Source organism: Panicum virgatum, chromosome 5N, assembly GCF_016808335.1.
Source record: "Panicum virgatum strain AP13 chromosome 5N, P.virgatum_v5, whole genome shotgun sequence".
NCBI lineage: Eukaryota > Viridiplantae > Streptophyta > Magnoliopsida > Poales > Poaceae > Panicum > Panicum virgatum.
The window spans coordinates 51,997,002-52,022,369 of NC_053149.1; the positions used below are offsets into that span (position 1 = coordinate 51,997,002).

Below are 25,368 nucleotides of genomic sequence, written 5' to 3' on the forward strand. Positions count from 1 at the left end.
TGCACCAAGTACCAGATAGAGGGAAGCAAAATATAATTGAAGCCTAGTTTAGATCTTGGCATGCGAAACTTGACTATGTATACAATGCCGTGTTCACAATTAACAAAAAATACATAGTCAGTCAACATCATTGAGATAGCAAGCGCCAAAGAACTACTCAGATTAATCTCTGCCTACCATGCCAAAATTTGAAGCACTAGAGAGACCCATATAAGAAGGGCATTCAACAATGTGAATCCAGCCAGGAAATGATGTCGTTAATTGCGGTTGAAATCCTGTCGTCTGGCTCTCCCTCTAAGATCGAGTGGTAACTACCGTCATAGAGCTTGAGGGTCTTGTCTTTGGTGCTAGCTTTCTCATAGAGGAATTTGCTTACTTGAGGATCTGTTACCATGTCTGCGCCTCCATGAAGAATCAGCAACGGGGAGGAGATCTATAGGAATATCAAATGTGTTAGATGTGTTTTTCTTTTAGGTACTTGTACAATGAGACGAAAAGTAGGGATTGCTTGAATTGCATTTGGATTATGTTTAAATTATATAAAACAAGAAATCCAACGCCATAAGAATAAGTGCAAGTGATAGTTACCTCCTCCAACTGTGATTCAATGTCGTTAGTGGCCTTCAAAAGTTCAACTGCTGTTCTTAATCTCATTTGGTCAGAATATGATATGGCATTGTACTCAGCCTGAAATGAAAAAAACAAGGTAAGTGTCTTAAATATTTCAACCAGAAGTGTTGTGTTGATTCATTTTGTAAAGGTAACATAAACTATTACTAGAAGGTTGTGACGAACAAGACAAATTGAACAAGAATGTAGAATATTTCACACCATGATAATGCAGAAAAGAGAGGCAGATCACAAATGTCACATGGATAATACGATACATGCTGGTTGCTAGATATCGCATTACATTCAAGCAAACCATGTTGAAGATAATAACACAGAAAAGTGTGCAAGGAACTTACTACTTTTCTTTTCCTTGGATCTCTAAATGCCAAATCTCCTATATCTTTCTGCGGAAATAACTTTGCTTCAGGAAGAAGACATGACAATATGCTCAGCGCCTTCAAAACTGGTGCCGGTGGTGTTACATCTTCTGAAATCTTGCCAATAGAATTCAGTCTCGTAAAACAGGGTTACTGAGGGCAGAAAACATATCAAGTACGTAACGTAAGTCCTTGGGTTGAAGAACTCCTAATACCACTCGCTAATTGTTTATGTATGCTTCAGATTAGTTGTCATATCATGCAGTAAAGCTGGACATGAACTATGACTGTAGTACCTATGCACAGTGAATATAAGTTATTTATTGATCAGTGGAATGTTGGCCTACAAAAAGGCGACATGTCCAGCAACTGTGTAGCAGAGATGCGGATGTTGCGGTGGTTTTGCGGGCACACAAGGAGGGATAGAGTCCAGAACGAAGTTATTCGGGATAGGGTCGGGGTGGCACCAATTGAGGAGAAACTTACCCAGCATCGGCTGAGATGGTTTGGACATGTCCAACGAAGGCCTGCTGAGGCGCCGGTGCGTAATGGGGTTCTTGAGCGGGTCGATAATGTAAAGAGGGGTAGAGGTAGACCTAAACTGACGTGGGATGAGTCGGTTAAGAGAGACCTTAAGGATTGAAATATCTCTAAAGAGATAGCTTTGGATAGGAGCGCTTGGAGACTAGCTATCAATGTGCCTGAACCTTGAACTTATTTCTTTCGGGTTTCATCTCTAGCCTACCCCAACTTGCTTGGGAAAAAAGGCTATGTTGTTGTTGTTGTTGTTGGTTCCCCATTCACAGTGCACTATATTTCCACCTACTGTCAATTGTGAACTAACACAGCCAAAGTTGTGCGCTAGCACTAGTCATGATTGGAGAATTGGTGGGTGCTGGAAAATATGCCAACTTGTACTAGTACAAACAAAGGAATGCAATTATGAGATCACCAAATTTGATCAGTAAAGAAGGGAATTTGAGAAATACTTTGCACATGGGCGCGACAAGAAGCACACCATCCCATTCTTTTTGTTGCTTCAAGTGTATTTTCAGGGCCACTGCACCTCCCATTGACTGTCCCAAGAGAAAGTGTGGCAGCTCACGCACTTCCTTCATGCCTGAACATCAATAATCCTAATATCATGATGCAAAGGCTATATCATTACATAACATATCTACTCTTATCTACAGAAGATAAGCCAACAAAAACCTCTTATTCGTGCATACTGTTCAATGACATGGTCCACCATTCCATCAAAGCTTGCAATGTAGCCATGCAGACCATATGACAAACCAAAACCAGGATAATCCATAGCATAAACGGCATATCCAGCAGCAGCAATCCTCTTAGCAATACCTGGTATTTTCAAGCTTGTTAGTAGACATGCAGGCAAAGGAATAGAAAAAAACAAAGTAAAACATAACAGAATAAGTAAATGCCACCTTCAAAAAAGAAAGTGCATGTATCCCCATATCCATGGCAGAAGAAAAGTGCAGCCTTGGTGGCAGTGCCCTCTCTTGGCAGCCAGCTCTTCCAGAATATTTCAACTCCCTTTGAATTAGTCTCATAATTCTACAGAAACAAGTAATATCAATACCCAATGCAAGGAAAGAAGCTCTTGAATTACTTCAAGAGTTAAACTTACTACTGATCTATTAGTTTCACTTGAAGGCTAATGTCTACAAGTATATTAATTTGGGTCATTAGTTATTGTGGCAATGCCAGCATCATGCCACTCCCTGTAAAGTTATGCTTGCTGACCACGAGCTTCTGCAGTGGCTCAACATATCTAACATTTTTAGATGTCGTGATCCCAAATTTTGCAGCAGAAATTATACTTGTGCTCCTTGTATTGCATATTTGTGAGGGAAAGTACAACTACTTGAACCAAATTGAAGGGAAGGTCAATTCAGAAATTCCATCATGTCCCCACCTCTTCCATCTGAATTCCCTTGGGAGCCATCTGCAAAATAAAAGGCAGGACATGGAAATTGAGAGAAGGGGCCTAGTGTGTGAATCAGTACAACAAGGATACCAACTGGAACTCAATAACTCGTGCAGATGTCTGTCACGTTCTCAGAAGGGAAAAACTTGGAAAAAGTTTTACTCAGATTAGCATGGACTATCGTCCGGACTCCTAATGCTGTCTGTTTTTAATATCACCCGTTCAATTTTTTGTTTCCTAATTGGTAAAGCGGATTAAGTTAGATGAGGCAAAATGAAGATTTCGGTTATACTATGGAATCCATCTCACTCAGATGGCATCAGGATATTGCAAATTGCACATAGGTCTGCCCATTTCTATCTCATATACGTCGTTTCTTATTGCCTCCATTGTGATACTGCTAATTTGTTGTGCTTGGAGCGGCACACAAGCACTAGAGCTACGCAGATCAATAGAACAAAATCCTACCAGTTGAGGAGCAATTTCTGCTCACACACCTTAATGAGGTGGCGAGCTCCGCAGGGCTGGAAGCATTCGACCGTTCCGCGAGTATTAATTTTGACAGTTTGGAACCTGAGCTACAGCGTACGAAACCCAATCACGCGAGGAGCGACGGGGCACACGAACCTTGAAGAGGTAGTGGTCGAGGGTGGGGAGCACGGGCGCGAAGGCGGCCCGCACACGGCGCCGCCCGGGGGCCCAGTCCAGGCACTGCGCCGCGGCGGCCCGCAGCTCGTCGCTCGCGCCCTCCAGCGCACGCGCCCGGTGCGCGCCCTTGGCCGCGGCGGCCGCGATCACGGCGGCGCGCCTCCCCAACGGGCGAGGCAGCGCCGCCGCGGCGCCGCGCGGGCCGGGGTGCGAGATCGCCGCCATGTGAGGAGGCAGCGAGGGGGAGGAAGAGCCTTGCCTGCTCCGCTGCTCGGCTGGCCTGTCGATCGGAGCTGTGGCAGTGGCACGGGCGCACGTGAGGGGGGGCGCTCTGCTTGAGAGGGAATTTTTCGCGTGGCGTTGCCGGGCGCGGTGGGCAGGTTGGTGCCTGTCTGTGTCCTTGTCTGGGGAGTTGCCCACTCCGCCGCTCGGGACGCCGGCTTGGGGAGGCTTGTTTGACTTTGACGGTTTGAACCCTTCGCATCCGCGTTGTGCGTGTTAAGAAATCAGTTTGCAGCACTCAACCACACAGATCACAGACTCGAACACAAGAGTGAAAGCGCAGAGTAGAGAGATAGTTTTTCGGTAGTAGTGTAAATTGGTGATCCTTAGATGCACCTCATATTCTTTTATTTCAAAGTTTATATCAATTTTCTAAAATAAGATTTGATTTTGGAGAAATGGTACATAATTTTGAACTAAAAGAGTTTGAAGTGCATCTAAAAATCACTAATTGGCATCCCTAACTTATATTTTTTTTACTTTCTGATATATATTACAATGGTGAAAATGACCCCTATTTATAGGGGAGATGCTGATACAAGAACAAATATTACAGTATATAAACATTACATAAACATTGGACTTTCATTTCCTGTTCATTTATTTGGCCACACCCAAAATCAATCTTTCACATACTGTAGATTGACTCTGATTTACAAAAGTGCGAGTGCGCCTTGCGAGTTGTGTGTGTGTGACTACTCTCGTGAGCAAGGGCAAGCGAGCCTAAGCCCTTGTTTTTTTAGAGAAAAGGTCTTCCCCGTTTTATTACAAGAACAAAGCGTACAAAAGTGTCACAAGTTTAAAGAAAATCAGCCTAAATGCTCTTCTCGCTCCAGCGAGGTATTCAGGTTCTATTCAGAGAGAACACCTGGACGAGCAGTGAGCATACATTGTGACAGACATAGACAAATCATGCGCATCTTCCTAGCTCCCACCTTCCACCGCACCTCTGGAGGCCAACCAGCGTCGAGGAGACCGAGAAGCTCCCAAACTTGACGAAGTTGAGCTGCTCCATGCAATTCTCGCTGGTTCTGCTCCTCTTTTCTCCAGTTCGACAATGATGAACTCCAACTCCAACTCCTTGTCTGGTTTGATCAGTGCCCGCCATCTTCTCATCGTCTTGGCGCACCTGGACAGCACCACTTCCACACTTCTCCATTTTTTATCCTGAAAACACAAACCATTACGCAGGTTCCAAATTGTCCAAAGAACCGCAGCACAAGTGTAATTTAAGACAAGGTTTCTTTTATCACTTATCCACCATCTAGCCACTGACTCAAACAGATGATGAATAGTTTTAGAGTCAGTACAAAATAGACAGGTCTTAGAGCATCTCCAACCAAACTCTTATTTTTGAACCCTATTTCACCCATATGAGGACCTTTCATCCAGTTTCTCTCTCCTACTTCGAAATGAACTCCAACAAACCCCTCATATTTGGCCCCCTACTTTCAACTCTCTCATATTTTATTGATATGAACCAATTACCATGAGTATAGTGTTAAATAAATAATTTTCTACATGGGTTATATTTTGTACGAAATAATATTTTCCAACGGTTGGTTTTTTTGTAACGGTCATATTTTGAACGGCTATATTTCAAACGGTCATATTCCAAACGGATTTTTTGCAACGGTCATATTTCAAACGGATTTTTTGCAACGGTCATATTTCAACGGCTATATTGCAACGGTCATATTTCAAACGGCCATATTTCCAACGGCTATATTTTTCACCTCGCTATATATATGCATGTCCACCCTCCTGGTTCCCACATGAAGTCATTCTTCCCTCCCCTACTGAAATGAGTTCTTTGTCTCGCTTGGACTCCTCCTCCTCCTCCTCGTCAGACGACGACGACGAACTCATCCTTTCAGCATTACACATAGCACACAGACGATATCAAGCTAGAAATGTTCCAACATGGGGCGGTTCGGTGGTTGGTCGAGAGTATATTCATCGCGACAGAGTAGGCGGCGCATGGAGGTTGTACAATGACTATTTTTCGGAGAATCCGACCTATGGTCCGACTTTCTTTCGGCGTAGGTTTGCATTCAATCCTCCAAATTTGGTTTCCAAATTCTCAGTTCATCCTTTTCTTTTGTTTTCTTATTCGTATTTCTTTCCTCAGGTTTAGAATGGGTCGTTCTCTCTTTATGCGCATAGTGCAAGCTGTAGAGCAACATGATGACTATTTTGTTCAAAAAAGAGAGGGGAATGGACGCCTTGGGTTATCATGTTTGCAGAAGATTTGTGCAGCATACATGATGATAAGTTATGGAGTACCTGCAGATTTTATGGATCAATATATTCGTATTGGTGAAAGCACTGTCATAGAGAGTCTTAGAAGCTTTTGGAGTTCTACAATCTCGCTTTGCTATTGTTCGTGGACCGGCCCGTTTTTGGGATAAAGAAACCCTTAGAGAGATCATGACAGCTTGTATCATAATGCATAATATGATTGTTGAAGATGAGCGAGATGAAAATGCAGACTTCCGCTACGACGGTGTTGGACAGCTTGTTAGGCCTTCGCCCAGTGAAGAACGTAATCGCACAAACGAGTTCCTTGAGTTCATGCAAGCTCATCATGCTATACGAAATGTGCAAACTCACTCTCAACTTCGTGAAGATCTGATCCAACACCTCTGGCAATGTCATGGAGACATGTATTAGTTATTTATTAATAATGGTTATATCTTAGTGAAGTACTCAGTTCTATATTCATCATGTACTCTTTTCTATTTTAGCCATGTACCCAGTATTATCCTAATAAAACATCTGTACCTCCGGTGGACTTGCAAATTGAGTTCCATCCCACTCTAGATCATATTTACAATGGCTATTTTGGTACTCTCGCATGATAGTCCACACATGATAGGAACGACACTAATTAGATTAGATAGTCCATACATGACCAACATAAGAGTACATAGTCCACACATGACAGGAATAACACTACTTAGTCTAGATAGTCCATACATGACCAGCATAAGAGTACATAGTCCATACATGACAAGAACAACACTACTTTAACTAGATAGTCCATATCATCTTGCAGTCTGACATATCGCATGACAATCTCAATTGGAGCCACCACCACCAAAGCGTTGAGCAATGATCAAATCCTGCATTTTCTCATAGTAGAGGCGCTGTCGATCACTCATACTAGTAAGGTCCATTTTCATTATTTTATCATCTTCTATCCTTTTCTTTAGTTCTAGCTCTTTTCGCTGCAAATCAGTCCTTTCCTTCTCTGCTTCCATTTTTTTTCTTCTATCCTTTTCCTTAGTTCTAGCTCTTCTCGCTGCAGATCACACCTTTCCTTCTCTGCATCCATTTTAATTTGAAGCCTTTTCATCTCTATTGCAATTCTCTCATCATTGCGTTCTTTTTTTTTCAACTCTTTCAGCTCTTCAACCTCTTTCTTCTTAACCCACAAATTCTCCATTGCATCCATGTAAAGATTTTCTCCAGGAGACATGGGATTTTTATCTTTGCGTTGCCGCTCTTTCTCCTTCTTTCTACCATCTGGCCTTGCATTGGTAGCATCTGTAGACTGACTGGCACCCTCCTCTTGAGCAGCAACACCACTTGCATTGGCTGCAGGAGTAGAGGTTCTAGGACTTGAATTGGAGGATGTCTTTTGTTTCTTATTAGCACATGCCTCATGCCATTTCTGTTCATGCTTCAAGATATTCCAACAATGCAGCAAAGTGAATGATTTCTCTTCCTCTTTTTTCAATACATCACAAGCTTGCAGTACCTACACAAGTGGTACATGTGTTAGAAATTATACAGAGCCCATATTTATTTTCAGCCAATCGAAAGATTCTAAACAAATTTATACCTTATCTTGCTCTGTCGTTCCGCTTTGGGCCCTTCTTTGAACTTGACCATACCATCCACAGAATTTGTTGACCATCTCTAGGATAATACCCCAACGGTGAGTGAGAGAATTGCAGTTGCGGTCACTATCAAATTCCTTGTGCAAATGATAGTAGTCATGAATTCTTTCCCAATAGGTGGCACGAGGCTGGTCAATGCCTTGACTGCATCCATGCTAATTTCTAGCCATGCTGCCACTAACAAATTGTCCTCTTGAACACTAAAATTTCTGGTTCTCTTTTTATTACCTTTCAACACAGGACTAGCTTCCACCTCAACAACTGCTTCCTCCACCACCATCTGGTCCACTTGTGGACTTGGAAATTGGCAGCCATCCCACTCTAGATCAGCACTGCTGCCCACTCCATTTTGGTCCAACAGGTTCGAGAAGAAATCCATGTCCCTTCCTGCATTGCAAACACATGATGCATTAATCAAGTTGGAAGACCATCCTTTTCAGCATTGCAAACACATCATGTACGAATCTAATTGAGATTCAAAATGAACAACAGTGAGTAGTTAAAAGGGAGAGCATGATACATGGAACATGACTAGCCTCGCTAGGAAAACAGCAAGCATGGGATAAACAGGATCTCGTGTGCAAATCTATCAGATATATAAGATGAATAAATCTTTCCAACATTCATAATAGTGTAATTCATGAAAGAAAGGAAAACAATAAGCAGTAACCTTTTGAAAGTGCAGAAATGCATAAACTGCTGACATAAACTTTTGTGCATGATTTCCTCCTGTGAGAACAAACTGTGTTTGATCACTCAATAAATAAGCACATGAATATGCATGCGAACCACTGAACCAGCAGCGCGTCAGCTGTCAGCACATCGATCTGCAGTGGGTCAGCATCAGGAATCCACCAACAGCAACCAACGGAGGAGGCGGGGGAGCAGCGGGAATTTTACCGCCGAAGCGCGGCCGCATATCGAAGCCTCTCGAGCGCAGGGATGGAGGCGGGGCGCAGCCGTTTCGCCGCACGCGAGAGGGAAGCGAGTGAGCGCTAGCCTCAGGGGCCACGAATCCCGCTCCCTAGCGGCAGGGCCTCGGCGCGCGCGGAGCGGGGGGCCGGCGTGGCTCCGGCTACGGCGGGCGTGTACATCCGGCGGCCGAACCGCTCGATTCGGCCGTCCGCTGCCACCAGCGACCTTCCTCTCTCACCCTAGATCTAGTTCGCAGATGAAAAAAAAACAGAAGGGGACGACGGGGAGGAGGCATACCTGGCGGAAATGGCGTTTGTGCCAGCGCGGGAAGGGGCGGCCGTTGCGCCTCGACTCGGACAAGAGGCCCCGGAGAGCTCCGCGCCGGCGCGGGAGGCGGAGCAGCTGGGGCAGTTGGCGGATGAGAGAGCTACTTTCTCTCTCCTACATCTGGGAGGTCGCTGGCGGAAATGAGGGCTCTCTCATCCGTCGGGAGTCGGATGAGAGTTTCGTTGGAGCTGTTTTTTTCCCTTTCAGCCCTCAAATATAGGATGAGAGAGCGTATGAGGTGTTGGTTGGAGATGCTCTTATCGCTTAAATCTCTCCTCTTGCTAAGGTTGTCCCTTGTCAAAAGTTTATTGTTACTCAGCAGCCATAAGAAGATATGGATCCTAGGAGGAACACTCAACTTTCACATTGCCGGGATATACACCGGTCTCACCCCTCGAAAACTCAGCACTGAGTAAAGAGTCTGTACCGAAAAGATCCCTCTAGAATCATACATCCAGATGATGTTGTCACTCTCGTCGCTCAAGTTTATACTGCTAGCAGTTGAACATAACTCCTCCCACTGGAGCATACCTAAGCCCTTGTTTAGATGCGTAAAATTTTGAGTGTAAAGTACTGTAGCACTTTCGTTTGTATTTGATAATTATTATCCGATTATTGGTTAATTAGGCTCAAAAGATTCATCTCGCAAATTATAGACAAAATGTGTAATTAGTTATTTTGTTTATCTATATTTAATACTTCATGCATGCGTTCAAAGATTCGATGTGACGGGAAATCTTGTAAAGTTTTGGATTTTGAAGGCAACTAAACAAGGGGTAAGTTGGACTGAAAAATGGGCCGTACAGTTGATTGTTCGTTTGGGCTAGGAAAATAACATGGCCCGGGCTCTGCTGCAGTATTGTATTTAAATGATAATGGGCTAAGCCTACAAAAAGCCCGATAAGCATGGCGCAGGTTATCGGGCTTGAATCCCTCTCTGTGGGCTCTTGGACAAGGATTTCGTTCGTCTTTTCCCGCCGCAGACGAGCTAGCTAGCACTCAGTCACACACATGCTGACTCCGTTGACCTAGTGCAAACCTGAAACTTGCAATTGCTTACAGCTGCAATGTTACGAGAATTTCCATCGGACCACCTTTTCTGACGAAGGGGGGTGGTGTCCTTCCAAGAACAAGCCCACGCATTATGGTCTATATGGAACAACGGCCGCAGGTGCAGTGCCGTTGTCATGATGTGTATTCGTCCTGGCCCTGCCTGTTTAATGAAGTATAAGTGCGTTCGTATAGTCTCGTGAAAAAAGAAAATGCCGTTCGTATGCGCAACTTGTTATTTGTTAACAGGTTCCGACGATGAAGACAGGCACACAAGCGCATGCAGCCCCTCTGACGAAATAATCAGCGTCGTCGTGTGTGTTTGCTGTACAGGCCGGCAGCTAGTTGTTCCTGCTAGAGGTGCAAATTGGTGACTCTAAGATGTACCTCCAATCCTCTTTAGTTTGAATAGGAAAGTGATACAAATGTTTGAACTAAACAGTGTTGAAGGTGCATAAGTACATCCTACTTGTTGCGCAGCTCAACATACGTGCCCGCAGAGCACATATCCTCACCTGATCCGTTCGTTTTCCAGCTGCTCGTGTTGCTAAACGATGGGTCATTGACAGTTTTTTCCAATATGTTGTTCAGGCTGACCCAACGGATCCATCATAGTTCGCGTCAAAAAAAGAAATGTTCGCTTGTGTGTTCTCCTCACTCGATCGACAAAACGGACATGAGGTCGGCGGCCGTCTAACAGGCAGGTGAAAAGGAGAGAATCTAATTAACCGGGGAATCAACGACGTTTGATGAATTTGTTATCTTATTAGGTTGAGAAATCCATATAATTACGTGCCACTTGTGTACTTGCTCTTGTTCTCCCTCCCTAGCTAGATAGTACGTAGTAGATGAACTTCACCATTTAATACATGCATGCATCAATGATTCAGTGTAACAGTAGTACAGAGATAATATAACACTCTGACGGAGAACGAAGACGAAGACGAAGATGACATCCATCTCCGATAGCTATTCTTCTCTCCGTCCTACCGGCCACCCTTGTACGTACTATGTATGTTCAGCAGTTCAGGCCGCGCGTATGCTCAGCTCATAGGCTAGCTGATCGATCGTGCTAGCAGATTGATTATTATATAAGCCAGCGCTTGTCCGCACTTAGCTTCTTCTCGATAGATCCCAGTGTCAACTTCGATCGCCAGCAGGGAGCGAGGAACCAGATACAACGCATCGATCGCCAGACGACGACGACGGCTTGCTAGCTAGGCGCCGTGCTGAGGTCGTTTGTTGTGTCGTAGATTTTGCCAACGCATCTAAATAAACACTATGTTAATTTAGATATATAGTAAAAGTTATATATATATCTAAAAATTTAGCAAAACAACTTATAATTTAGAACCAAGGCAGAACAAGCTGACAGATCGATCGAGCTCCGGAGCAGACTCGGTTCGTACAACATACAGCGACACGAGGAGCTGACCCGCCTAGCTTCCGTTAATTAATTTATGGTGCTCCGATGTGACTGTGCGCGAGAGCTAATAATCTAGCACAGGATATGGAAACTGCACGCTAATTAATTAATTAATTAATCTGTGCCGTGCGTGGTGCTCTGGTGTCAGTGTGAGTGTGACCATCTGCTAGCTATGTGAGGGTGTGTTACGTTATACATACACTGCGGCGGCCAGTCAATCATAATCAGGACTTTTATACAATGTTTCAGACAAAAGAAAATAAGAGCTAAAAACACTAGTTTTGTTTCGTTTGGTTTCGTGCTCTCAAGCTTCAAATTACATACGGCAACCATTTCCGCCACCTGAAGTTTGCTTCAAATGAGACCTAGAAAAACAGTTTCCAGTGCGGAAAATACACGAAAGACATCAACGGCGGCTCGATGGATCCGATCACAATTTTAAGCGGTGCCCCTGGACCGAGCTCAGGTATAGGAAGTCATGGCTACATGCATGGCGATATATATATATATATATATATATATATATATATATATATATATATATATATATATATATATATATATATATATATAGGTAGGTTAATAATAAAAAGGACCTAATTGCAAACCTAGCTAGGGAATTTCTTATGCCCTTCCGTATCTCGAGATATTTTTCCCTTTTATTCTTTTTTTTAGCAGGAAAATTTTTTTTTGAGCACGATTTCCCTTTTATTCGGAAGTTTTAATTATTGTATCACTAGGAATAATGTTTCTTTTGTCTTTTCCAGATTGTAATTTCATGCATTTCTTGCACATGGTTAAACTAATTTCCCGGTTCTGAATTTGTAAATGGCCGGCCATGAGATCTGAACTTACAAAGGCCAGAGCTTGAAAAAACTAGCTAGCTAGGGACTTCACCATATTTAATTCAAGATTAGGAAGTAGACTATAATGGGTTATGTAAAATTAATTCCATGTTGCTGTTGCTGATTTGATAGTTTGGTTTTCTTTTTTCTATACATACGTGCATGTGGCAACGCTCAAGTGCCTCTAGACTTCTACTTAGGTACGCAAGTACGCAATAACGATATGAGCTCATCTCCTAAACAACTAGCAAGAACATCAATGATCACAAGATGACAATACCACACTCCTAGATGATATCATCTAATGCGTTCTCTTGTTAGAAGGGATGCGAGACTCGCCAAATTAATGTGATCAGCTTCTTCAAATCAGTTCAGTTCCCCGATCCCACGTTCATTCAGTTCTTAATAATTTGTATAGTAAGATTAATGGTACCAAAATTTATAGAGAAAAATAAACAACTCAGCACAAAAAGGGCCAGGTAATCCAGGACATCAGACCTGATGCTATCAGCCACACGAAAAATACATGCATACATACAGGCTGATTGGTCTGATAAGCGAAAATAGTTACTTCAGTACGTGCTCATCTTTAAAAGCTTTATCTGAAGACACGTATTATAGCTTACTGAAGCCGTCACAGCTCTATCACTCTGTCTTCTGAAAGCTACTAGCAGCAATTGACTCAACCATGACCTTAAATTGTTATTTGTCAAATTAATTTATTTATTCAATCTATCCATCGTGTGTAGTTGTCATCATCGAAACATGTTAATAATTGAATTGATTAGGAGGCATGTAGTCGTCATCCTTACAAACTATATATCACCTTGATTCATGCCCATAGGATAGTACTTCCGTTAGTATTTGGTCATCATGCCAGATTTAATTTGGTGAAGCACTTGGCCAGTGTGATGGATGGGCCACAGTCACTGTCATCACCGGCTTTTCGTGTTGGATTATTGGAGCGGTTTAGGGATTTCCTGACGGATTATTATAGGTGTTACGAATTTGCTATTATGTAGCGGTGCAATGCACTACAAAACTTATGGCAAACATATTTCTTGGTATAAAATAAATATAGTGTATCAATGAAGTAAGTGCTTCTATTACATTAGAGTGTGTTGAAAATATGAGTTTCTCAAGAGGAAAATATGTGTTTAATCATAGAAAAAAGTAATTTTTTGGACTATCTACCCATTGGTTGCTCTAAGAGCTCGCACAAAGTTGGTAGTAGTGGAGGCGGAATTGATGTGACTCGTAGTATACTAGCTAGTATTTATTCGTTCATCGATCTGTTATATTATATATGCTAAAAAAGTGTGTGCAAGTAAGGTCGCACGTCAAACTAAACATATGCACCGGCTGTGACACCTGCCTCGCGGACAGTCCGCGAGGGGACGGCGGACAGTCCGCCAGGCATCCCCCAGATATTTATCTTGATGGGTGTGGGACCCACTTGTCATTTCTCTCTTCCTCCTCACTTCGTCCAGAGCCGAGCGGAGCTCGAGCTCCCGCGCCATCGTCACCCCCTTCCTTCGATCTCCCTCCTCCAGCCACCAAATCTCGATTCGTCGCGTAAGGACCTTCCCCGGCACCTCCTCCACCTTCCCAAACCCCCAGTCCGGCATCTCCCCGGCCGGAATCGCCCAACCGCCGCCCCACACCATTGGAGGTGCTTGAAGCTTGCTCCACCGTCGATTCGCCTCTCCGGTCGTCCTCCACTCGAATCGACCGTGGGAATGGTTTCGTGGTGAGTTCCTTGCGCTTCCCAGTCTTTTTCCCCTTCCGCGGTGCGTCGCCGGCGCCGGTGAATGGCCGCCGCCGTCGCCGCCGCCGCCGCCGCACTCGCTGCCGCATGTGGCACGGGTCAAGAGTTAGGTGTCGCGGACAGTCCGCCGGTCAGATAGGTTTTGTCCAGAGACGATGTTGTCTCTGGTGGGATAACAGAAATGAACTGCGGACGGTCCGCTATAGGAGAGCGGACGGTCCGCCACTTGGGCGCGGACAGTCCGCAGGTAGGGTTAGAAATTGTTCCAGAGACGTTGTCGTCTCTGGTGGGTTGGCATAGGTGTATTGCGGACAGTCCGCTAAGGGTGAGCGGACAGTCCGCCGTATAGATTGAAGTTTGTCCAGAGAGGTACTTGGTTCTAGGGGGTCGGTAGACTAGTACGGCGGACGGTCCGCAGCTTGGGTGCGGACATTCCGCAGGGTTTTCCAGTTGAAGTAAATTAGTTACATCATAGAGCTGCACTCATTTATTTCATATGCATACGTGCATCCGCAGCTGAGGGCGCCGTCTTTGAGGTGATTGCGGCACCGCAGGAGCAGCCAACGCAAGCCCAGGAGGAGAGGTGTGAGCACCCGGCCCAAGGCCCGGTTGATCCTAGTGTTGAGCAACAGGTGCAAGGCAAGCCCCGGTGCACATCCTATTACTTTTAAAATTATGACACACATATATATATATATATAATTATTGCTTATGCATTACGTTTAGGAGTTATTTGAAACCCTAGCTGCATGAACCCTAGGTGTCCTGGAGTTATACTAGTATTTATAGGATGTTAGAAATGCTATGCTAGATAGGGTTCGGTAGAAGACGAGTAATTCTTGGTTACTCGCAAGATATATGATAGTTTTATGTTCTAGATATGAGTTATTAATTTATGGATGAAAGTCTTGGAAGGAAAGAAAGAATAGAATCTGAGACCAGGCGGGAGAAGTGTAGTTCCGCCTGTGTCGGTTAAGGACCGAGCCGTTGTTGGCCCTGCTGATCATGTTTGAATTGTACTAACCGCATGCCGGGAGTAGGAGGTAGTCGAAACTGGTAAGCCTAGTACTGCCTCGTTTCGAAAGTACAGAACTGCATCACCACTCCGTAGGGTGAGTCGAGTAGTCGCGGAGAAACGGGATGCATATGTTTACTTTTGGTGGTCTCACGTTGAGCTCGGCTGACTATATGAAGGTGGGGTGGTTCTGTAGTTCGAGGCGGGGAGGGGAATGGTTGGTGCGTGTGGTCCGACGGGGCATACGCGTGCCGTGTTGATTAGGTCCACCTTGCAAGGTTAAATTGAATCGATTCGCCGTCAGTCGCTCTCGGATATGAGCACCTTGGTCACTGTGTCGCAGCATAGTGTGGTGATGGAATAATGGTTATGTCTATGTTGATGGATATATGATTTATCATTTATTGCTCCACTACTCTTGCTCTAGGTTTGGTCATGCAAACTTTAGACTACGTTAATTTATATAGAACTTGGCTAAAATAAGGAAAGTGAGGAATACTTTAGTCGTTATTTTTCGCAAAATAACCACCAGCCAAAAGCCTTGCATATCTAGCTATGTGGGCTAAATTATACCCACTGGTCGGGTAAGCCTTGCTGAGTATTAGTATACTCAGGGTTTGTTGCCACCATTATTTCAGGACACGCAGATGTAGATTTCTATCCCTGCTACGTCAAGTTCATCCGCCGGGATGCTGATGGATGGGAAGTTGTGGAGCCAGACGTTTAGTTAGGGATCTCCTTAGGGCACACTTTTGTTAGTAGTAGGCCCCCTTTCCTCTAGTTGAACCCGGATGTCAGTAATACAAAGTTTGTAAATTAGATATTTATTCACACTTGGTTTGTAAAATTTAAAGTAAAATATTATGTATATTTGTTGTATTTTCAAATATGTGTCGTGCTTGTACCATCTGCGCCCACCTTCGCATGGGACTATCGGTGATGTTTCGATCGGGACGTGGGTTGAGAAATGATCGCCAAATTAAGCCGTTAAGCTAATGAGCCCGATGTGTTCAAATGACGGCCATTACGCTTAATTAGAGTTTTAATTTGGTGGTTCCGTCACACCGGCGCATTGTCTGAAATGGAGGGATGAAGGATGAGGGGAATGCTGTGGCATATGATTCCAGAGAGCGACACACAATGTCCGGATGGTACGTATTCCGCGGGCACCACAACACACTGGAGAGGGATCGGAATTCAGCTTAGAGAGGGCCTCGTCACAGTGCAATGCCGCGGGATGCACGTCCAATCTAGTGCCTTTGGATCAACGTGTGATGCTCCAACAGCTTAACTTGCATGCATTTACGTATTGTGGTATACGATCCGGACCGTTCAATTTGTGGACAAAGCTAAGAAATCCCTGAGAAAGACAAAGCAAAATGGTTGTGATCACACACATCTTTATTTGCTCGTAGTGTTGCAAACCATGCATGCCTCATCTTGGTTTCCTAGAAAAAAAATGTTTTTCTTCATTGTATCCCTGAGTCCCGGCCTTTAAAAAGGTATCGTTTCACACCTTTAAATATTTTTCTGTGGAACTGAAACACAAATCACCTTTATTAGGCTTGTAGCTTGGCAAGGCATATGTCTTCGTGGAGGCTAATACGACAAAATTAGTGTCACTTCTAAGTTCTTGCGAGAGCATCCGGGCATCTCCTAAATATAAGTTTTCCACAGGATGAAACAAGTTGTGACATGACTATTTTGATATGGACATGGACCGAACAATGGTCATATAGATGCATAGGAAAAATAAATTACTATTTTTGGACAGAAATAAGGAAAACCAACGTACAACCCCCGTCTCATGAATCCATATCATATAGATAACAAACAAGACTAAACACGAACTTAATAGTTCATCTGAAAACAAAAGGATTCCTTTGTCCAATCTTTGATCCGATAAAAATTTTCAGGATTTTCGAATGTTGATAAAGATGGGCACTTTCTACACAACGACAATAGATTCTGGATGCTCAGTACGTGCGTAACAGTACCAACAGAAGTAACAAGCTTAAGACGTGTGTTGATAAGAGATTCTGTCGTAGTGATCGGCAGGGGCGGAGCCAGCTGACGAAGTCACCGGTGTCAGCTCTGTTGGACACCGGTGTCAGCTACTTAGATGAACTGTATAAAACAGTAATTTGCTACTTATTTTGCAGCGAGTCACCGATGTCAGCTGACAACAACAGATGCACCTAGCTCCGCCCCTGGTGATCGGGTACTTGATACACCAACGCAAGGTAGCGAAAAAGAGATGGTACTTTTCGCGCAAATGGTGCTCCATTATGCCTTGATGGATCACCTTTTTGTAGCAAACCTAGAACTCTGGCTTCCAAACCTCCCAAGCTAGACCTAGTATAGTTGCAATCATAATCATATTCCTAATTCTTCCACCATCAAATCGCATTTTTATCGTTGAGGGGAATAATAGAGCTCTTTATGCCTCTACCCTTTTTGTTTTTTGATTTTTTGTAAAACACTTGTAATGGTTTTTTCCCCTCTTTTTAATATATTATAATCACTAGGGATCCCCCTGTTTCTTCAAAAAAAAAAATTGGCCATTCTCAATCTTAATGCCCGATTGATTGACTGATTTTTCTTTGTTTATATTACTAAATTATTCTAGCTGCATACTACTTCATACATATTACTCTATTTCTATTTTTTTTCCTATTTGATGTCTGCCTAGCTCCTAACTTTTCATTACCCATTCCAGCTCAATCGCAAGTTTATTCTTCTATATGTTTGTAAGCTAAGAGAACTAGAATGAGTGGTCTAGACCGCCTGGTTGAGATTTCGTATTTCTTTACTTTTCCAAAGCCCCCATGCGTGTTTGCCCATTTGGTTGTGGTCAACTGCACTTTGACCATTATATTTGTTCGTATTCAATTATTCTCCAACTTGCAAGATATGCCATGTGAGATGACAAAAGGTGGAGTACGAAATTCCGTGCCATAGCTAGATGCATGCACGGCTGGGTATCCTCATTATTCTCCTCCACTTACAATATGTCTCTAGAAAAGGTTTGCCCTGAAAATGCATTCAGGTTCCCCGCATATATGACTCCCTTTCTGCAAGTGCGTGTAGGTGTACTAGTATTTGTTATATTTGGTCCCCATTTTATTTTGTTTTCTCCCGGGTTCTTTGCACGTGTTATTAACAATACTAGTGAGGTGACCCGCGCATTTGCACGGCTAGTATTGATATTCTAAATATATCTTCCATTTTCTATCTAATTATTATTCATAAACTTAAATCTTTCTCATCACATGCTACTTGCTTCAGTAATCAACTGTGCTTCTCTGCTGCTAGTGCAGTGGTGCTTTCTTTTGCCTACATCTTTCTTTGTCAGTGATATAGCCGCATGGCAGGCGCATAGCCCTAATCCTGTCACGACTGCCTATCTCCTCGATCTTAACTGCTACCATTCGCTAGTAGTAGTAACATATTTCTCATCCGCCAGCCCTTGCAGTAGTGCTGCCCACTACTCAGTTCAACTGACTTAGTTGTTCTTTTGCTAGCTTCCCTACTTTATGATCCTCTTGGTCGTCTATTGCTACTATGTTTAATTTTGTCGTCTGTTGCATGGCGACATGCCTCCATGACCTAGTTTCTGTTGGGAAACAATCGATCCAAGTTCTTGCTTTTTAGAAGCCAACAAATCTTCATAGTGCAGAGCACAAGATTCTGTTTAAAATTTCAATAACCTATGCTCATCTTCAAGCATGATGAGCTTACTATACCAATTATGGCCAGATCGATATTGTCCTGGTTCCTAATCTGTTTGTGGTGTTAATTTTTTTGAGCTTGTGGTGTTAATTGTGGGGTGCGGACGTGCGGTAGTGTTTTGTAGCAATTTCGGCAACAAACCTTTGAAGTAATGTCAAGGACCCTGCCTCGGCAAGGACAGGGATGCAGGAGGATTGCGAAAAAGGGTTAGCTTGGATGTGTAGTGGCCTTATGCTTGCATTGGGTCTACGGACATGCACGTTCAGACATCATCAGTAAGCAGTAGATGATGAACAGTTTTCAGACTCCACAGAAGATGAAGAAGCTTGTGGCGCGGCACTTATCCTTGCTCTTAGCGTCCAACTCTATGATCCTCATCGCTGGCCCAACTTTGACCACATGATCACTGCAAACCAGATGGTAGTCTAATATAGTGCAAAAATTAGAATTATCTTGTTTATTTTTACTAATAATAATATAATAATGAAGGTGCATTTGGAATTTTGATAATATAATAAAATATATGTGTGGTAAAACATGTTAATTGTTTGTGCAGCTAGTATCTTATAGATATGCACGATATGTAGCTTGATATGCAAAACAATGAATAGATTTATATTTATAAATAGAAATATATTTTAATGGCACTGGTGGGTAATTTATAAATATGTATATAGGTATTTTAGACTAATTTTTTCATAATGACAGTGGTGGGTAATTTTAATTTTTCTTTTTTCTCTGATTAACGTGGGAATTTCTAGGCTTTGAGAGCGAATGTGGTGGCTCCGTTTGTTGGCCAAATAATAAGATAATAGATATATCACCCTGTTGAGTTCAAACTGTTTGTCTACAGTACCATCCATCTTAAATGTTCCACTAGTTGTTAGTAGCTAGTACAACAGTAATGGAAATTTTAGTCTTGTCAAAGTATAATTTTATGGATAAATATTATAGCATTGTAATATCATTGTAACCATGAATAAGAGGAATACTTTTCGCTCTAAACAACAAATAAGGGGTATGGTCCAAATTTGCTTTTTAGAAAAAGTACAATGTTATTGCAATAGTTTCAATGAACCTCTTTTGAAGTCCAAGAAGTATACTGTAAGAATTGATCTAAATGCAATATCCAATTTTATATTCAAAATAAGCAACTCATATTGTAAGGATTGATCTAAATTAAATATAGTCGAAGATAGAGCAAAGATAGAGCATTTTTGCTACTCCTGCTAAGGAAGATGATACATTGTACGCTAATTATTTATTAATGAAGGACCACACTCATAATTATTTATGAAATCTTTTGGTTAATTTTAAACATGACGGTCAAACACCATACTATATATTTAAACAGTTTTAGCTGATGGTTAAGATTTTTCTACGCTTGCTTCTCAGCTAGTCAGCTGAGGTTATTAGCTTGACTCATGGTCCTCTTAGAAAACTCGTTTGTTTATTTAGAAATCAGGTCTTTGACGGACCCGATTCTCAAAGAAATCTAGTAGCTTAGATATCATAGATTCAGGAGCCAGGACCGGTGCATATATGCACTGAGCGAGAAAGCAATGTATCTAGTGTTACTGCCGAATGAATTGAAGAAAAATATGATCAAGCAAATCTATGGTACTTCATGTCAAAGATTCGGCTAGGCCATAATGCAGAGAACCCTGCAACTGAACAAGAGCACTACATTAGTCTTTGGGTTGCAAGTAATGCACGCTAGAAGACCCCAAGACAATGAACCTCAATATGAGGAAATAATCAACGTGCGTGCAACTTGCATGCAAAAGATGGAGAAATGACCACTGAACCCCCAACATCATGCTACTTCAATTTAGGTCGACTGTTCTCGGGGGGTGTATATATAGTCTCGTTGCACAAAATATTATGAACTCGTTTTTTAGGCGAAGCAAAACAGCTTGTGTGGATGGGCAATCCACCTCGAAGTTAATAATACTACTATTCCCTCCGTTTTTATTTACATATCGTATTAGATTTGCCCTAAATCAAATCTGACTAACTTTGACTAAATCTATAGAAAATTATAGCAACAACAATACTATCCAATATAAATTTGATATTATAGATGTTATTATTTTTTCTATAAATTTGGTCAAAGTTTACCAAATTTGATTTAAGCCAAACCTAATACGATGTGTAAGTAAAAAACAGAGAAAGTGCTTCTGATAGAGAACCCTTCACTAATAGTAATCGAAGAGGAGTACTATCCTAACAAAAATTCTTGTAAGAACCTTTAGTACGGTAGGCCAGGGACCTCTCGGTTGCCCGTTTGCCCTGGTGCTGTCGACCAGAGTCCAGAGGATGGAGAAACTACCGCGTCGAGCTTCTGCAGAAACCACTAGCGAGTCTGCGAGTGGCATCGGCGCATCGCCGGTCTGAGGGAGTCCGTCTCAATGCAACGCCCATTAATGAATAGTTTGCTGAGTAGGACTGTAGGAGTAATACTAGCACATATATAGTGGCACCCGACGTGGCGTGACCATCCTGGCGACGCAGGCGGAGCCACGAGAAAAACGAGTAGGAGGGCATGCTCTGCGGCTCTGCGCACCGATAATCGCCTGCCTCTGCCCCAGATGCCAGAGCGCTGCGTGCCAGCCTGCCAGGTCCCCAGCAACACCAAGCGGCGGCGCGCGGCGTCGACGGTGACGCCGCGGGAGACCTGCAGCGCGTCTGATTGGAGGGCACCTGGCGCGCTTGCCAGCAGAATCCGATCCTCCTGGCCGTTCTCCAGTGCCCTGCCGCCGCATCAGCCCTGCTGCGCACGGCCGGTGCCGGGAACGCGCAATGCCGGCCGGCCGGCCCTGTACGAACGCAGGCTGTTTGCTCTCGGTCAGCTTTTCCGAGGTCCATGCTACCATGCCCACAATAAACTACCGTACGATCAGGCGTCCCTTTCGTTCCACGGAGAGAAAAGATCATCCCGTGCACAGAAACAGAAAGATGGTGTGGTGTACTGGCGTGGGCAGGGAGGGCAAGGGGACACAATGAGGGATGGGAGCCAACGACGGGCGGTGGTATAACGTTGCCGAAAGGCAGAGCGGGGGGCTCTAAGACAAGGTTTCGTGCAGCCGCCCGCAGCACTGCGGAGCGTACATGAGGTGTCCTGCCACGATCCTCATCACCCTATGTCAAATCACGCGAAAGTGTGTGTTTCAGAGAAAAAAAACACACACACAAGTAGTTGTGACCAACAATTTGTTCCCCTCGCATGTGTATCATAGATTTACATCTCTAGTTAAGTTTTATCTAAGATATCATGAATAAATATCTTCTCCTTCTGCCTCAAAATATTCGCTGTGTTCGCTTGGCTTGTCAGCCAATCAACCAGCAGTACTGTTCTCTCATACTAAATCAGCACCAGCCAACAGCTACCAGCCAGTCAGCAGTACTGGTCTCTCATAACAAATCAGCACCAGCCATCAGCCACAACCAAACGAACACTGTCATTAGCCGTTTACATTATGCTATAAGTCAAATTACACACTTAGGTTAATTTTCATGATGGAAGACATGGTCACATGGGTAACTTCTAATGAACATAATAAATCCAGTCACATTGTTATCGGTGATCATTATAGTCTGCCGGAATGATGATAGGATGTTTCTTACTTTGTGAAGACTTTTATAGTTTATCTTTCTTTAAGTACGTTCCACAAGAATTAATGTTTAATTAGTAAAAGCATGATACCATCTGTTACGATGCAATAGATGCTAATAATCCTCTATACAAAATCAGTCACAATACAGTTTAACTCAAACATAGACACAACCCGAGGGGGTACCATAGGAAAATTTGGCATCCAAACAAACACGCGCATTTAGTTGCCACGACAGGCTTGTTGGCGGCCCCCCTCATGGCCTCATGTTTATGGTTAGGCTAGAGCGGCAGCACACTTCACCTGACGGCATTGTTGGTTGGCTCTCACAAGAATTAGTTACCGATCTGGGCCACGGCCGCCTACGGTCACGGACCGTGCTGTACCGTGCCCAGCGTGGCAACTGTGCTAAACGAGCTGGCAAACGAGCCGAGCCGAGCCAAGGTCACGGACCGTGCTGTACCGTGCCCAGCGTGGCAACTGTGTCCACGTAAAGCCCGGTCTGCTGGTCGGCGCAGGATTTTACTGCTGGATCAGATAGGCTGGACCAGACATTGACGGTCCTGATCGGTCCATCGGACCGGGCAGAAATGGAAACACTCGCATGTTCATTAAAATGGATTCAAGTGGAGATAAAATCGGACGGGGGCCATTTCCATTTTTCCAAGCATGTTCATGGACGCCGCAGAGCAGTCAAGGGCAGGGCTCCAGGCTCCAGACTCCAGACTCCAGAGAAAGGCTGCTGGAGGCCCTGCCCGACTGCCGTGTCGCTCTCTCGTAATGACTGCCGTGTCACGGTTGGCATCAGCTTCCTCCCAAGATGGGCTTGCGCGTTCATCTCAAGGGACCGAGCTTCTGCGCCGGGGAGTATATATATCTCCTCCGCCTGCGCCATCGACCAAGCATGCGTCGCCCTGGCTCGCCTTGCCCTCCCCTGCGACTCGCCAATGATGGTGTTCAGCTAGGAGAGAGGCGAGGGACAGCGCCGGAGCAGGCGCCCGGCACAAGGCAGCGCAGGCAGGAACACCGGCACAAGACCAGGCGTGCAAAGCTGCAGGCCCGGCTCCTAAGCAAGCAGCGCGCGCGTGAGCCGAATGCCGTGGCGCTCACTCACCACCGGCACGGTTCAGCAGCTGCCTCACGCCGCAACAGAGAAACAAACCACCACCACCACCGCTGCTGCTGCTGCTGCAAGTACTCTACAAGTAGTCCAGTAGTCTAGGACAAGTTGTATCTAACAAACGGCGCGCACACACACACACAGTTGTAGCGAGCCCAGCCAGCCACCAAGTCCCCGAGTGATCCCCCGCCCTCTCTGCCCGCTTCGCGTCGCGCCGCGCCGCGCCGTATATAACGCGGCTCACTTTAGCGAGCGCGGCCCGCGCGGGATTCGGGCTGGGCGTCGTCGGCGGGTGGCTATATGAGCGGCCTCGCCACCAGGATCGGCACCGTCGTCCGCTCACCCATGGCGGCCGCGGCGGTGGCTGGCGCCGGCAGGAGCGACGGGCCGCGGAAGCGCCCGCGGCGGCCCGGCGGCGGCGTCAGAATGGAGGGCGGGGGCAGGGGAGGCGGCTGCTGCTGCAGCAGCGGCAGGGCGCTGGAGCCCGCGGCGGCGAGGCTGGTGGTGATCGTCGGCGCCACGGGCACGGGCAAGACCAAGCTGTCCATCGACGCGGCCGCCGCGCTGGGCGGCGAGGTCGTGAACGCCGACAAGATACAGCTCTACGCGGGCCTCGACGTCACCACCAACAAGGTGCCCCTCGCCGACCGCCGGGGCGTCCCGCACCACCTGCTGGGCGCGGTCCGCGCCGACGCCGGGGAGCTGCCGCCGGCGTCGTACCGCGCGCTCGCCGCCGAGGCCGCGGCGTCCGTCGCGGCGCGCGGGCGGGTGCCCGTGGTGGCCGGCGGCTCCAACTCGCTCATCCACGCGCTGCTCGCCGACCGCCTCGACGCGGCGCCCGCGGACCCGTTCGCGGCCGACGAGGGGTACCGGCCGGCGCTGCGGTTTCCGTGCTGCCTCCTCTGGGTGGACGTGGATGGCCCCGTGCTGGACGACTACCTGGACCGGCGCGTGGACGACATGGTGCGGGAGGGCATGGTGGAGGAGCTCTGGGAGTACTTCGCGTCGACGTCCCCCGCGGAGCGCGCCTCCCACGCGCCCGGGCTGGGCCGGGCCATCGGCGTGCCGGAGCTCGGCGACCACTTCGCGGGCCGCAAGAGCCTCGCCGCGGCGATCGGCGAGATCAAGGCCAACACGCGGGTGCTGGCGGCGGCGCAGGCGCGCAAGATCCGGCGCATGGCGGGCGCCTGGGGCTGGCCCGTGCGGCGCCTGGACGCGACGCCCACGATCCGCGCGCGCCTGGCCGGCGCCGGCCGCGCCGCCGAGGCCGCCGCGTGGGAGCGCGACGTGCGCGGGCCCGGGCTCGCCGCCATGCGACGGTTCCTCGACGCCCACCGCCACGAGCCGCGGCCGCAGCAGCAGAGGTGGCCGCTGGCGCCGCGGAGGCAATGCCGTGGCATGGTGGTGTGACCCCCGGCGCGTGTCAAGTCCTCGCCTGTGCACTCCTCCCGGGTTCAAATTTTTCTTGCGATAGGCCGCCGAATTTTGGAGGGCCCCGGCGGCACCGGTCGGTCGGTGGGGCCGGCGCAGCAGCGAGCAAAGCAAAGCATCACCCCGAAACAGAGCAGGACGAGGCGGCCGGCCGGCGGGCAACTGCCCAGCATCCCAGTTGTGCCAGCCGGGCCCTGTGAATTCTGTAACCTCTCTCTCTGTCTCTCTCTTCCTTTCGTGTTCCATGATGCTTTTTCTAGCGAGACAGCACTTGTACACAGCAGCAGGAGCGTAATCTCTTGCCGGTCAGGTCACTCACCCCTGTTTCGAATTTTGAAATACGGTTTTTCGCC

General features: G+C 45.8%; 3 protein-coding genes across 3 annotated transcripts; 1 reads left to right on the forward strand and 2 right to left on the reverse strand.

Annotated features, from left to right (window-relative positions):
- Positions 1 to 16: 16 nt before the first annotated feature.
- LOC120674916 (caffeoylshikimate esterase-like) lies at positions 17 to 5,026 on the reverse strand. Its single transcript, XM_039956014.1, has 9 exons — positions 4,810 to 5,026; positions 3,565 to 4,061; positions 2,926 to 2,955; positions 2,435 to 2,564; positions 2,202 to 2,348; positions 1,979 to 2,109; positions 969 to 1,106; positions 589 to 687; positions 17 to 433 (listed from the first exon to the last, which is right to left on the reverse strand). Exons 1-9 carry the CDS (start codon positions 5,024 to 5,026, stop codon positions 224 to 226), a joined length of 1,599 nt encoding a protein of 532 aa, XP_039811948.1. The 3' UTR covers positions 17 to 223.
- Positions 5,027 to 6,734: 1,708 nt separating this feature from the next.
- Positions 6,735 to 7,932, reverse strand: LOC120675410 (glutathione S-transferase T2-like). Its single transcript, XM_039956628.1, has 2 exons — positions 7,715 to 7,932; positions 6,735 to 7,630 (listed from the first exon to the last, which is right to left on the reverse strand). Exons 1-2 carry the CDS (start codon positions 7,787 to 7,789, stop codon positions 7,085 to 7,087), a joined length of 621 nt encoding a protein of 206 aa, XP_039812562.1. The 5' UTR covers positions 7,790 to 7,932; the 3' UTR covers positions 6,735 to 7,084.
- Positions 7,933 to 23,390: 15,458 nt separating this feature from the next.
- LOC120675357 (adenylate isopentenyltransferase-like) lies at positions 23,391 to 25,368 on the forward strand. The gene has a single exon (XM_039956561.1). It carries the CDS (start codon positions 23,885 to 23,887, stop codon positions 24,992 to 24,994), a length of 1,110 nt encoding a protein of 369 aa, XP_039812495.1. The 5' UTR covers positions 23,391 to 23,884; the 3' UTR covers positions 24,995 to 25,368.